At 41.6% G+C, this 14,908-nt stretch overlaps 1 protein-coding gene across 2 annotated transcripts in view; it reads right to left on the bottom strand.

Annotated features, from left to right (window-relative positions):
* Dgki (diacylglycerol kinase iota) overlaps positions 1–14,908 on the bottom strand; it is a 404,075-nt gene that overhangs the window by 117,061 nt on the left and 272,106 nt on the right. Inside the window, exons 20-21 of one of the 2 annotated variants that reach the window (XM_076860225.2) lie at positions 12,259–12,458; positions 8,122–8,184 (exon numbers count right to left, since the gene is read on the bottom strand). In XM_076860225.2, coding sequence (XP_076716340.2) covers positions 8,122–8,184; positions 12,259–12,458 — 263 coding nt within the window. The remainder of the gene's footprint in view (positions 1–8,121; positions 8,185–12,258; positions 12,459–14,908) is intronic. The other variant, XM_076860226.2, reaches the window with a different exon arrangement.

Here is a 14,908-nt window from a genome sequence, read left to right as displayed (position 1 = left end):
TTTAAGCAACCACGTCTCTGGCACTTTGTCATGGCAATCCTAGCAATGCACACACACAGCTACTAAAAAGAGGCACAAAAAGCGCTAACACCTTTTGTTCCAATTCTACAAGTATTTATTAAAAAAAAAAAAAAAAAGATATGTAATGGAAGAATGAGAGGACTGTTAATTTGTCACTTTCCAAAATTCCAAGCTGGCTTAGAAATCTCTATGAATTCCATATCTCTGTTTTGGATATTTGAACCCGAGTTTCCTCTTCTCCTTCTGAAAGTCATAGTATGTTAAGAAAAATGGGACTTTTGTATTTATTGAACTAATTTTATCCTTAAGGTCAGATTATGCTTATTTTTTAAACTGTATTGTTGTTTAAAAAAATGCATGAATTCCCTCCCTCTTTTTTCCCACCCAATACACCTGGACCATGTACTGTATCAAAACCTGCCTCCAAACTCTCAGCCTCATCCCTGAATCTACTTCTGCAAAGGCCCCTTGGGCCCCACACACTCCAGCCACAAACCAGCAGTAAATATTTGCTTTACTTCCGAAGTGACCTTTTACTGTACAAAAAATGCTGAGTCGTAAGACTTCCTACACCTACGCAGACATGAATAATTCATCTCTAAGCATAAATTTTAAAAGCAACAGAGATATAATTTTAAATTGTGAGTGAATCCTTAATGTACTGTGCCCTTACATAAGTGTACTGAATGCTGAGCCGTGTGGCGCTGGCTTGCAGAAGAACACAGGAGCCATCCTCCACGGCACATGCACACATGACCCATCCTGATAAGCCTATTTCAAACCGAACACTGCAAATAACTATTCTAAAAGATTTTCCAAATTCTTTGGCTGTGCAAGAATTTATTTTTAACTGGGTGTCTCTTTGAATTTTTTTCTTGTAATAACACTTGAACCTCTAACACCCAAGAGTCACATTTGAAATGCTCAAAATTGAGTTCTAAGTTAGTCCCATTCCACTGTTTCTTAAAACGTTTACATAGTATGATTTGATTAAAATATATAAATCACACACACACACACACACACACACACACACACACATACACACACACTCACATACACACATAGGAAAACACGGAGTTTATTTTTACATGGAGTTCAATGCCTTAAATGCTGTCTTCAAAGCAAATAGCCCTGGAATTTAATTCTGGCTTTAGGTATAGTATGTTGGAAGCAAGTTTTCTACCATTTCTTCTTCTCAGTGTTCTCATCTATAGAATGAGAATAATACAATTTGCTACATGACATAGCCATTAAGTTGTTATATTGATCACATTGCGAGATGCATGGTAGAGCATGGGTGCGTATTACCTCCGTGTCTAAATGTAAAAGTCCACTTGGGTTCTAGCAGTCAGCAAGGCCAAACATTAGCTAAGTCCCTAGGCAGCAGAAAGCCTGGCCTCCTGCTCCATTCTCAGAACTATAGAAGACCCTGTGGTGTCCCATGACAAATCTTACCTACTTCACCTACTTCACTCTTTGAAGCAAATTTTCACAGGATTCTGAATTTTACCATAACACAACTTCAAAGCTGATGAGTATCCCAACGATCAAATGAATTTTTAAAAATATCTTTAAAACTGAAATGCAAAAGCATAATGTACAGTCAGTGTCATACAGACAGATGCCTGGCTCCCCCAGATGCTCAAAAAATAGGAGGAGGTCACCAGGGGGAAGGTGGGGTTACAGAATAAAGGGGAGATGTTCCAATCAGAGGCCTAGGCTCTGCACCTGCTTCTGCTTTTCCTTAGGTTACTGGATCTCCCTGAGTGAAAGGAAGGCCCAGCAGAAAAAGGGAGATCTTGGGGAAACGTGCAGAAAACGTAGTGGGAAAAGTCTATTATCTCAGTTGCATCTGGGCTCTCTACTTGGGGAATTAGTAGGGGAGGAAACCCAAGTAGCCATTACTTCCTGTCCTTCGGAATTTTCCACTCAGCACTATCTTATGGAACTAGCAGAGAAGAATAAATAGCAAAAGAAGAGGAAAAGATGGCCTCCGGATCTGACTAAGTCAGGTCACTGTGGACAGTGGAAATCATTAGGAAGATAACCCAGAAGAGTGGGGGTCAGAAGAGAGGAAAGAAGAGGAGAGAATCAGCAAAGCTTACCAGATTCTTTCACTAAAAAATCTGAAGAACAAATAGTTTTGCTTTCCAGAGAGCCTGAAACTAACTTCTACACTCCACTGTCTGGCCTTGGGCACAACCATTTCTTTTAATTCATTGAGCCAAACCATGAGTGATGGATGTCTCAGGTACTTCAGAGGAAGCCTCATGGCTTGCACATCTCTACTTTGGCAATGTTTTTGCTACTTCCCAACAGAGTGCAGGATGTGGTAGAGTGGAGTTTACAAAGAGAAGGAAGGAAAAGAAAAAGTGTTCTGCCTAATGCATATCCAGTCTTATTTTCTAATTGGACAGCCCAGTACTCAATAGACGAGATAAACAGAACTTTCACAACATATTACACAAATTTCAGAAAATGTCAGTACCAAAACTCTGATGTGACTAAATGGAGAAGAGAATTAAGAACTTTAGAAATCAGTTCAAAGAGTCTGCTAGATTACTTCCCTGGCCAGAGGCATGCAAACACTAACCCATCTGTGGCTGGTTTGTTTTCTTCAATCATGAAGATTGAAGGTTCTCAGTTCTTTATTTGCAGCTTTTCAACAATAAAATTCTTAAACTCAACCCAAGACAGAAACTTAAGGGAAACTGGCCTATCAAAAACTATTTCTTTTTCTCTTAGTAAAACTCCCTTTCCTCTTGGAATAAAAATCAATTTTCTTTCATCTTTTACCAAGATGCCCTCATTTATGGAAAGCAATTTTGGAATGTTGAATCATATTGAGCCAGTAGTCAAAGATGACAATTTATACTTTTCTCATGGATCTGTGTCTAACTTTGCCTTCCCCAAGGTAATAAGCAAACCCACACAATTTAGCATTGGGAACATCCTGTTTTGGTTTAAATCATAACTGCTGTGCAAGATGGCATGCTACATTTAACATATGTTTGTGGCCGTTCACAGTGCACTGGTCTCTGCAGAGCTGTTTTGCTGGGTTTAGCTCTGGCACTCTCTGAGTCCCTGCAGTGGGCAGGAAGGATGGATGATGGTCCTGGGTTTTAAAGGCAGTGGAGATGCTCCCAACCCAGCTGAACGGGGGAAGCTCATACCATCTTTATCCCCGACTAAGTGCAGCTATAAAACCTGGTCAGAATTCATAAACCAGTCATATGAGAACTTTGAAAAGTAAATGATAGCGGTAGATTGGAAGAAGACCTGAATTTAAAATACCATCACACTGCTGGTGAGAACCCCACCCTCCCCCATAACCCCTGGCCTGGCCCTCAGGTGGCCCTGGGTGCAGGGAGTGACGACTCTGGGAGATGCTTGGGCACTGGCCTGAGTTCCAGAATAGGCACCTCTGGAGGCTGAGAGAAATGGGGGAGAACTCTCTCTCTTTTCCCTTTATTTTCATAGCCCCAGAACTGGGGCCATTTTGCTATCCTGGCAGCTGTGGGAGCAGCCATGACAAAGGACTTCAGGTGCCAAAATTACTACTATCAGGAAAAAGAGGGGTCTCCTTCCAGCTCACAGTGGCTGTGATGCCCAGAGGCTTCCCTTTCTCCTCCTGTGATATCCCCGCTCATCCGTGGACATGAACACCCTCGCTGGAGCACTGTGGCAGATGAGAAAACCAAGGCCTTAGTTTTCTGGCTAAAGGACTGAAAGAGGGAGCCCCAGCAAACCAGAAAGTACCAGGGATGCTGACAGAGAGGGAGGGGTTCAGAAAACAACCCCACAGGGAGGTCTGTGGACTCAGGGTTTCGTCCCTTGGTGGCAGCTACATAGCTCTGGCCCTCAACCTCATGGCCCAGACATTAGGAACTGGACAGGACAGACCCTGCCCACATCCCATGCTAGCCAAAGAGTGCACACATCAGACAGATGGTTGAGCACTGAACAGCCTCTGAAAGCGAAGCTCGCACTGTGAGCTTCAGGAGGCTTGTCCACACCTGGGGCCTGAGCTTAGCCCAGTCAGCTGCCTACTCAACAAATAATGAAGTTCCACCTTGAGGAGCTGGAAAGAGAGGAAGATAATGAATCCCAACCACGCCGAAGAAAGGAAATAAAAAAGGGCAGAAACTGATGACATTACAAACAAGAAAGCAATCAAGAAAAACCAATGAAACTGAAAGCCACTTCTTCAAATAAAAGAACAAAATCAATAAGTGACAATTAAGAGTGATAAAGATAACAGGGGAAAAAAAAGAGATACAAATTACTCCTATCAGGAATAAAATAGGAATAAGACTAGAGACCTCACAGACACTACAGGGGCAAGGAAATACTATTAACAATTCTACATACATTAATTCATAACTTAGATGCAGTGAACAAATTCCTCAAAAAACATCAAACAACTGTTTTGTTTTGTTTTTTTTTTTTTTATAGGAAAGAAACTCACCATGTTAAAATAGATAACCGGAGAAATGATTCCTAAAATAGATCCACTGAGATTCAGGGCCTTGCTAAATTGTCAAGGCTGGCCTCAAACTTATGATCCTCCTGCCTCAGCCTCCCACTGGGATTACAGGTGTGCATCAGCTTGCCTGGCTCTTAATTGAACTCTTAATTGAATTCATTGCAAACTGGAAATGACCCAGATATCTTTCAGCAGGTGAAGGGATAAACACCCTGAAACCTCCTACAATGGAATTCAGCTTCAGCTATAAAAAGCAACTGATGACTGATACATGTAACAAGGTAGATAAATCTCAGGGATGTTGTATTCAATCAAAGAAGCCAGCTACATAGTTACGAATTGCATGATGCCATTTAAAAGGTATCAAAAATACAAAACCACAGTGGACAATGGTTGCCAAAGGCTGGGAACAAGGAAGGAAGGATTATAAGTGGGTAGAATAAAAGGCAGCATTTCTGGGTGATTCAGTGATTTGTACCCTGGTTATGGTGGTGATTACAGGAATCTATCCATGACTCAAACCCTTGGAACTGTATGAGCACCAGTAAGCTGCAGAAAGGTCAGTATTCCTGTATGTTAACTTTAAATATTAGAAAATAAAGCAAACATAAGAAATATTCAATAAAACGTCAGTCACGTGGAAGTACAACCATAAACTGTCCTGGGACGCGTGTCACATTATATTGCAATCACAGGGTAGGAACTCAATTAGCTCTGTTCCTGGTATGCTCACCCCCCTCCATCCCCCCAGGGAAGAAACTTTAGCTTTCTGATCTCTAGCTTCAACATCCCACTGAGTATCTGCTATCTGAAATAAGCACTCAATGTTCTTTGAAAGATGAAAAAAAAAATGAATTAAGTATAAATTGGGTCACATGGTTTCATTTTGATGGGAGAAAAGCAGGAGGGAAATGGAACCTAATGAAAGGGAGCTACTAAAGGATAAATGAACGCAAGAAAGAAACGTTTTATAGTTTCATACTCTTTGGCATTTGTTAAAGAGGAGCTGGTAGTTGGAGCATTTAATGTGACTTTTCATGATTAACGAAAGGTAGTTGTGTGTATTTGTGCTTCAAGGAAGACTTTACCAGGAAACCTTTTAATTTTAAAGAATTTGTTAACTTCGTGACATGGCAGATTTGTGGAGAAATATTCTTTGTTTTGTCCTCTAGCAATGAGCCACTAAATACCATTGATTAAAATTCATCAGCTTATGTGTGGTGATATGTGATCAAAACAAAAAATTTGAGAATTCTTCTAAGCATAAAGCTGAGATTTTGCAGGGACACAGATGTTAGTAGTACGTTGCAATCCCTCACAATCCATGCATCACACTGTCACCCTTGTGCACTCTCTCTCCTCCAGAAAAGCCACTAGGAAGCATGTGAGAAAGGATTACTTTAAAAAGGATTACTTCAAGCTGCTTCAAGAAAGCAACATTTGCTTGGGGAGCAGCAGAAAAAGAGGCTTCTCTGAAAGAAAGGATCATCTGTTTAAAAAGAGAAAGAGAGAAATAGAGAGAGGTGCTCTGAACTGAGAATGGCAAATCAGAGAGCCGAAACGAATCAGAAAATCTCAATGCATGATGATACCAGGGCTCTTGACTTTCATGGGGACCAAAGCCATGTTAACATGATTTTTAAGTATTCCTGAAAATAGCCAATAACAGTCTGAGAGCGGATCAAAGCTAAGCTATCATGGCTATAATATAAAAAGACATAAAACACATTGATGCACTTGGCCTTTCTCCATTCTCCTTGCTCCTTAGAATCAGATAAGATTCTGTTACCTGATTTTTAAATAACACCCAGATTGAATACATTTTGATTACATAAATGTTTTATTGGTTATACATAGAAAATCTATAACATGTAGCATTTAATATATGTCACATACAGATATGAAATATTTTCTGATTGATATTTAAGTTTTAAAGGTGGACAGGGCTTGCTACAGCCCATGGAGACTATCATGGCAATCCACCTCACTGTGGCACACACACAAAGCCCTGGAAGAGACAGGGCGAAAAGGTAAATGTCACCTAAACTGAACCTACGGTGGAAATACAGCGACTACCGACACATTTCTGTTGTTGACATTATCACTGGATAGAGAGCTTTGCTATCTATCACTGGAACCAGCAACAGTAAGGATCATTATGAGCCACTCATCAAACTCAAGTTTACTGAACACAGAAAGTAGAATCTGCCCCAGCAATAACCTTCAAATTAGAAATTCATTTTCTTATTGATTTTTGACTGCTCAACTTTAAGCCCCATGAAGCAGTGCTTTGTGGTGTTCACCACTAGATATACAGCATAAAATAGCTTCTGACAGTAAGCAAATGCAGAATAATTATTTTTTCATGAATATACATTTTTAATAAATAAGACTAGAATTGAAAGTAAGATCTAAACTAAACTTCAGGCATTGCTTTTCAATCCCACTAGATATATTCTTCTACTCATTCATTCCACCAACCAACTGTTGTGGGGTTTCAGAACACTTCGTGTTAGACCTGTGAACAAGGCCAGCAACACAAAGATCCCTAAGAAGATATTGGCAATGATCTGAAATAGACCTGTCAACAGCGGGATATACAGATAGCTCATAGTGATTAATACCAAGTTAGACCTCGGGAGCTATAATAGATTCATCAATACTAAGCTCCAGTGGGGATGTAATTAATTCTGACACTAAGACTAAGGAAGAAGTCTTTGGGAAGCAATCATTCCAGTGGGCCTTGAGAAATACACACAATCCTGACTGATGAGAGGCAGCAGATTGTCAATGTTTAAGAGCAGGAATTTTGAATCCCGATGGACTGAGTTTGAATCCCAGTCTGAGTTATTGGCTTTGTGACCTTGGGCAAGTTGCTTAACCTTTCTGTACGTCAGATTCCTTGTATGCACAACAGAGAATGATTTGGCATAGTGTTGTCGGAAGAGTAAGTTAACATACATAAAGTGCCTGATACATACGTAATGCTAGGTAAGTACATAGGAGGTGGAGAAAAGGTGGAGGACAAGACAGAGGAAGGGTATCAAAATATCCTGATGTGAAATCCTACAAAAACATATCTTCCTTTTATTTGGTTGGTTTGGGCAGAAAACAAATATAATATCCTGAGTACACTGTGCACAGACTACTAAATGGATCTAAGAATACATTTTACTAACTCGGTCCCAGCCCGGGCCACTGACCTTTCATTACAGTGAGAAATATTCACGTACAGACACCCAACACTCCACACATGACACATCAACGGGGTAGGCACTTCCTTCAACTCTACCCCAACCCACAGGCCATGGAGGGGTCTAAGGCTTTGTCCGCAGTCCAAAAAAACAGTGCTTAGTATGGGATGCTGTAGGAGAGCCCCTGCAACCTGCATGAAACCATTAATCCTAAAGGATGGATGCAGACAGAGAGCATGAAGGGTATCAGAGCTTCCGTTTCAAATCGAAGAAGGGGACCAGACAGCAATCGTGGCCAGGAGGTGTCCTCAGCAGAGCAGCAGACCTGTGAAGGGAAAGGACGCCGCGGGTAGTGGAACCCTGAGGAGCAGGAGAGGTTGGGGACAAAATGTAAAAACGCAATGGCACTGTACTCACATGGAGAAGGAGCCGGGGGGAGCAGACACTCGCCTCAGGTCCGCAGCTTGCACCTGGTGGATGCTAGAGGCGGCGGGGAATGAGCAGCGAAGACAGAGTCAGCAGGACAGCGTGGACAGACAAGGAGCAAGCCGGGGAGAGAAAGAGAGACACACAGAGTTTAAACAGAAATTAAATGAGCGCATCACCAACAATGGTCGAAAGGAAAATCAAGCCAGTCATGGAAATCATCCAGAGAAGCTGGTGACAGCAATGAAGCCGACAGGACACATGGAAGGGGCTGGTTCCAGGCAAGCCACAGACCGACCAGACACAGGCCAAGGCGGGAGGGTGGGCTGCGGGCACAGGAGGCGTGGCCATGGCCGCCCTTGCTTCATTCAGGTCTTCCAGGACACCAAGGAGAGGAGGCCCCCACTTCCCCATGGAGCCACTCGCTGGCCTCCCACACCCCTCCTTGAGATTAGCAAATTTAGGATCTCATCCAGCCTTCGAGATTCCCCAGGCTGTGCAAGAACACTAGCATCCCCAAATCTGGAATTATTCAATATGTATCCTCTACTCACAATAAAAGGTGATCCAAACATATTCTCCAGCATCATTATATTTGTGATTTTTTTTAGATTTGTTATGTTAGTAATGGCTTCTGAGACACACAGTGGTCGAGATGGCATTACGAATCTTATCCAGGGGCGAGTCACTGACAGGACCGGCACTGGGATCCCAAGGGGAAAACCCGAGGGCCTCCCCAAAGAACAGAGACAGATAAACCAGCCATTGCCCCATTTCAGTAAACCGTGTGATGAAAGCAATCAAGCCAAGTAAGGGGGCAATTAACACCTAGAACTAGAGAGAAGAGGACACTGAGGGAAAGGGATACAAGAAGGCAATGACCAGGAAGGCCTGTGAAGCTGAGGAATGGGGATTTTCATTTCTGGAAAGACCATCTTAGCTGTGTATTGGAAGAGACTATGTGAAGGCAGCAGCAGGGGGAGCAGGGAAATGAACCCCGGGATATTTCAGCAATGCTGCAAGAGGAAACTCATATGACCTTGGAACTAAGGCTGTCTTACAAGGAGAGAAGGCATTCCGGGAGAGAGTCAAAGACTTGGGGCACAAATAGAAGGCAGATTTCAAAGAAAGTGGTGGCTAGTCTGCAGATGTCAAAAAATGCACTCGACTGAGATGACTCCAGGGGTCACTGTGCATGAGTGGAGGGTGGTTCCATTCACACACATGGATGGGATAGGCTCATGTGGATGGCAAGAAGGAGAAGCCAAGGAAATCATTAAAGAGTCCAGGTTTTAGCATATAATTTGAGGATGTTATGGGATACTAAGGTAAAAATGTGAATTAAGATATTTGGGTATGATTTTTCAATTTTAAGGGAAAAAACAAAAACAAAAACCCAGGCTGAAGTCAGAGGTCTAAGATGCAACCTCCCAGAGAAAGATCAGATTCAGGAGGAAGAGCAGCACTGTCCTGGTGAAGAAGCAGTTGTGCAGGGAGCCACAGCCCTGAAATCTCAAGCCCTCCCAGTTCCATGCTGTGAGACAGGCACATTCCTTAAGATGACCTGAATGGCTGGCCTTCCCTTATGGGGAACACCCACAGGTGTGTCAGCTAAGATTCTAAAGACACTGCAGAGCAGTTCCCTTTCTCCTCTAATGTGAAAGAAAGGAGAAATAAAACAGAAAAAATAAAATAAAACAGAAAAAAAAATTAGTCCTAGTGGATAAAGGAAGAAGAAAGGAAACAAGAAAGAGGAGGGAAAAAAAGGTAGGCAGGAAGAAAGGAAGGCAGAAAATAAAGGAATGAGAAGTCTTTCAAGTAGCTCTTCTTTACATGCAAGAGTGAACTTCACACACAATGGCTAAGTCAGAGGAGTGCTTGGAGTGCCAGAGGTCGAAGGAAGCCTCAAAGGCAAGCCCCACCTTCAACTTGAAACTCCCTCTACTTGGAAATCCCATGGAAAAAGTTAGATTTCAAAACCTGACTTTCAGTGAAATAGAAGCCATCTAAATGCAAAGGGTGAATGAAGATCAAGGTGAAAGAAATCCGTTCAGTGAGCAAGTATTAACTAGTAACTAGGTTTTTGCTTTCTTTTAGAAATGTGCTATCTGTATCGATATGCTTAAACTGTGGTGTTGAATCATAGTTTTCCATCTGTACTAATAAAATATTTGGTTTTTATTCATTTTTAAATTATTTTTTAAGAAATGAAAAGCATGTTTTTATTCCCACTTCACATAGGTCTTTCATAGGCCTGGGGCTGTTTTGATGAAAACACTACTGCCCCCTGGTGGGCAGAAAGAACTGCATTTTTGAGGCTGCTTCTTAAATACCTGCCCAGCTAAGTACAGGAAATGACATCACGTGTCGTATTTGCCATGAGGACAAAGAAGGGGGAAAAAAGAAAAACTTTTTACTTGTATTTAGTTTTCCATGAGAAGAAACCCCATGTAAATTCTAAACAATATGATTACTTAGCAAATTTTAATTCTTAACAGAGGGTAAGAGTTATTGGAATTGAAACACTTGAATACAACTTCCTGTCTATAAAATACAGAAACACTAGGCATGAGGCTGTGAGTTCTTTGTTTACAGACATCGAAGACATTTAGCTTCACGATCTCTTTAGACTATCTATCAATGTGACCCGACCCCATAGGTTATGGGGTAACTTCAGAAGTGGCTTTTCATTTATTAGTTCATAGATTTCTGCCAAACCGATGGCTCACGGCCTAACTTTCATTTCTCGAGGAAATGTGGCGAACCAGGTACGACTGCTGACATCCCACCTTTGAAACATACAAACTCAGCAATTACATATTCAACCTAGAAGAAAGGACAAAGTAAGAAGGATAAAAAGCATCAGGAATGGGCTAGGAGTTTCATCAGCTGCAAAATGTAAATAAAGCAAGAAATTTCACTTCACAGCAGCTCTGGAAGATGAGCTGGGCAACATTCCAGAAAAAATCCAGGCTCTGGGAGAGAAGGAGGGAGAGGACCTCTCTCCCCCAGCCTCGGACTCGGAAGCAGATGCCAACCACAACACTTGCAGAGCCCTGGCTGCCGCCCTTCCTAGACATCTGCCACCCCAGAGAGGTTACGGGAGCCATGGCACTGGTGTCAGTGGTTATTCTAGGAACTTCTGTGGATTATCACCTTGAGTCTAGGAACAGGTGGCAAAGCATGTGGCTTTACAGGCACCACTGAGGAAGCCAGCCATTCAGTACAAACAGGAACCATGCATCACAGGCCACAAACAGGAAGAGTTTCTTGAGGGTCGCTCACTGTGACAGAGAATGGCTCAAGCTAAGCCCTGAAATGGCCTTAGGCATAGGGACATGATACACAGAAAGTACTCCAAAAGTGCCCCAAAGCCCCTTCTTTCTCCATCCACTTCTCTAATCCCAAACAGACAATTAAATCGCCAATTGGAGTAAGGCACATCGAAAAACAAATATGCATTCTAAGTTATTGAGTCATTATTGCCTTACCTCAATTCTCTTAATCAAAACACCTAAAAACAGGAAAAGAGCCCAATAGGGATACCAGGTGTTTAAGAGTAGAAATAATAGGTCTGGTTAAGTCAGGATTGTAGGATGCTGCACAGAAAAGCAGAACTGAGCTGAAGCACCAAAGTCCACAGGACCCCAGATGGAAACACCAGGAAAGGCACCATTCACCAACAGGCAGAAGGGGATGCGAAATGAACAGAGGCAAGCCACAGGCCAGCACCGCCAACCTCTGTTACTGGAGGAACACCACCCTCCCAGGGACCTGAGTAAAGAGCCGGCCAGTTGCATGCCCCTTAAACCCAAACCAAAAGAACGCTTTATGTGGGTACATTGTATGACCCTAAAATCTCTCTTATGATTTTTGCCAGGATATGTGTGTATCCAAGTGGCCAGTGAAGAATCATCTGTCATACAGTAACAAGTAAAAGGGTCAAGGGATCCTTTAATAAGCAACAACAGTAAAAAAGAATACGTTCCCAGGAGAGACACCAGGGACCGCTGAGTTTCCTGGGCTTCTCTCCCCTTCCCAACAGCGCGGTCCCAGACCATGCACATGCTCTGCGACCTGCTCGTCAGGGTCTTCATGGGAACCCGGGTAGGCGAGGAGCAGACTCACTCATTGAGTAAAGGCATGGAGGTTCTCCTCTTGCTCTTCTGTACCATGTTGGCCTGATTCCTCAAGGAGATCCGAATCATGGCCGGGGCCAGCCTGCAGGGCTCGCCGTCCACTTGCATGGGGATGGACTTGTACGTTAGAAGCATGACCTCACGACACTGGTGCAGCCTTTCTCCATGGCCCCCGACTTGCAGGGCAGCCTGCCAAACAAGTTGAAAGAGAGCCAGAAGTTATTCTTACTTAAGAGAACTAGAGACCCCATGTCCAAAGGGATTTTGATAAACATACTAAAATTCACTAGCCATCAGTATAAGAAGAAACGTCAGATAAGCTGTTACCACCAAACAGCTACATAGTCAAAGCTCTTGATGAGTTTATCATGAATTTCCACTGATCACCACTTTTTATTTTATGCATTTTAAATCTAAATTTGGCCACACTATTCTAATACAAAAGATTTCCATTTGTATTAATCTATTCCCATTAAATAACCTATGTAAGTACTACACAAAGGATATAAAGAAACTAAAGTACATAGTGATTAATGTCTAAATTATATTTATCCCATTCTTAAATCTGCAGCCTAACGTTGGTTATTTTTCAAATGTGGGGAAGTTTTTCCTTTGCACATTAACCTTCCTCAAACTATTTCTAACCTGTGTAAGACAAATAGAATGCAAAATGGTAATTGTTCAATTAAAAACACTATAGAGAGCTTTGAGGATCAAAATAAAAACATCACAAGAGCTCAGTTCACCTTGGTAGCCACAGAATGAAGAGTCAAGTTAACAGTGACTCTGAATCAAGTCAAAATTCTCCTGAGTAAAAATATATGCCTTCCGTATCATTTATCCTTGCAGGATGAATGAAAATCATACATTTCTGGTACACGATATGCATAAAGTACACAAATTTTATTCAACAGCTTAATGAATATTTGCATACAGTAAGCATAAAACTTTATCTGGATCAATCTTTAAAAATCTTATAACAGCCAAGAGGTTTCCACACACCCCTTTGACATTTACCACAGTCCTCCCACCAACCAAGTGGCAACCACTATTGATTTCTATCACCATGGGTTCATGTTGCCTGAACTGGGACTTCATGGAAAAGAAATCACACAGTCTGTAACCTGTGTCTGACATCTTTTGTTCATTTTTATGTTTGACTGACATTTAGCAAATATTATTTCTTCCCAATGCTTTGGCAGGTGGACGTTTGGCTATTGTCAGTACACATATTTTGGTGGATATATACTCTCTTACGTACATAGAATGGAGTAGAACTTCTGTGTCATTACTTAAGGTGAATGTTAACTTTAAAAGATACTGGCAAATTGTTTTTCTATTAATTTATAATGAAGTAAAAGTTTAAAAGTAATCAAGCAGTAACTCTAGCACAAAAATCTAAAAGACTGACTCTCGGGAAAAGGAAAGTACTATCAGCGTGCTGCCATAAGGCTCTTTATGAGCAGAGGGAGAAAATCTTATTAATTGAGATTTCTACGAAGCCAATTTGCATTTACTTGACTGCCAAATAGTTGTCCTTATCTGATGTTTTGAATGGATTTTGCATTAATCTGAACAATAAAAAAATGACTATAAATGCAAAGAGAAGGAATAGACAGAGACAAAAAGAAGGGAAATAAAATAGAATAAAAGCCAAAACATAACTTACTGAACACCTTCGATGCTGCACACGCTGAACAGAGGGCTTTACAAACATTTTTATTCCATTAGTGGGAGAACAAGAGAGCAAGGGGAACTTCACTTTGGACTTCCACCTGATCCTCCAGGATTTTTTTTTTTTTTTTTTTTTTTTTTTTGCTATCTAAGCTGTGGATTTGAACCACTGTCTCTCCTTCAAAAATTCCCCAATATATTTCCTTTGCCTTTTTGTACTTTTCAGCCCAATATGTACCTGATATTATCCATTTCATCCACTAGAGGAAATACCGTTTTATCTCCCCCAAACCTCACCTTAACTAGGCTGAATGGCAGCTACAAATGCAAAATTTGCCAGTTAAGAACGTATTCCTCTGAGTTTAACAGAACTGAAAATTGCTTCAACACTTTCCACCGCCTTAGAATCAGGGGGCCTAGACAGCACTATAAAGCACTTTGAAGCCATCTTCTCAGACTAAAAAATAGGACAACAATGGAAACAGGTGAGTACTCCTTAGCCATGATGCTTGGGACCAGAAGTGTTTCAGATTTCAGATTGTTTTTTCAAAATTTAGACTATTTGGAAAACCATAATGAAAAATCTTGGGGAATGGGATTCAAGTCATTCACCTTTCATAAAGTGTACTCCTTACAGTCATAGCCTAAAGCTAATTTTAAATGTTATTTTTGGTGTGTCCACATTTTGATGTTGGGCACATGAGATCAGATGTGAAATTTTCAGCTGTGGCACCCAGTGGATGCTCAAAAAGTTTTTAATTTCACAGCTGGTCCCATTTGGGATTTTCAGATTAGGATGCTCTACATGTTCTACAAACAAGCAGAGTTCAATCACTATCAGTGCCAGCTCTCTGGGCCCACCAGCATCTACCCAAGATCACTGCAGGCTCACAAGAAGAACCACCATCATCAGCTTGCAGAATGAAGACATTTCTCCTACTGTAAAAGACACATGTTCAATTATT

Source organism: Callospermophilus lateralis, chromosome 1 (assembly GCF_048772815.1).
Source record: "Callospermophilus lateralis isolate mCalLat2 chromosome 1, mCalLat2.hap1, whole genome shotgun sequence".
NCBI lineage: Eukaryota > Metazoa > Chordata > Mammalia > Rodentia > Sciuridae > Callospermophilus > Callospermophilus lateralis.
Note: the sequence above shows the minus strand (reverse complement) of the source record. Positions and strands in the feature narration are given on the sequence as shown.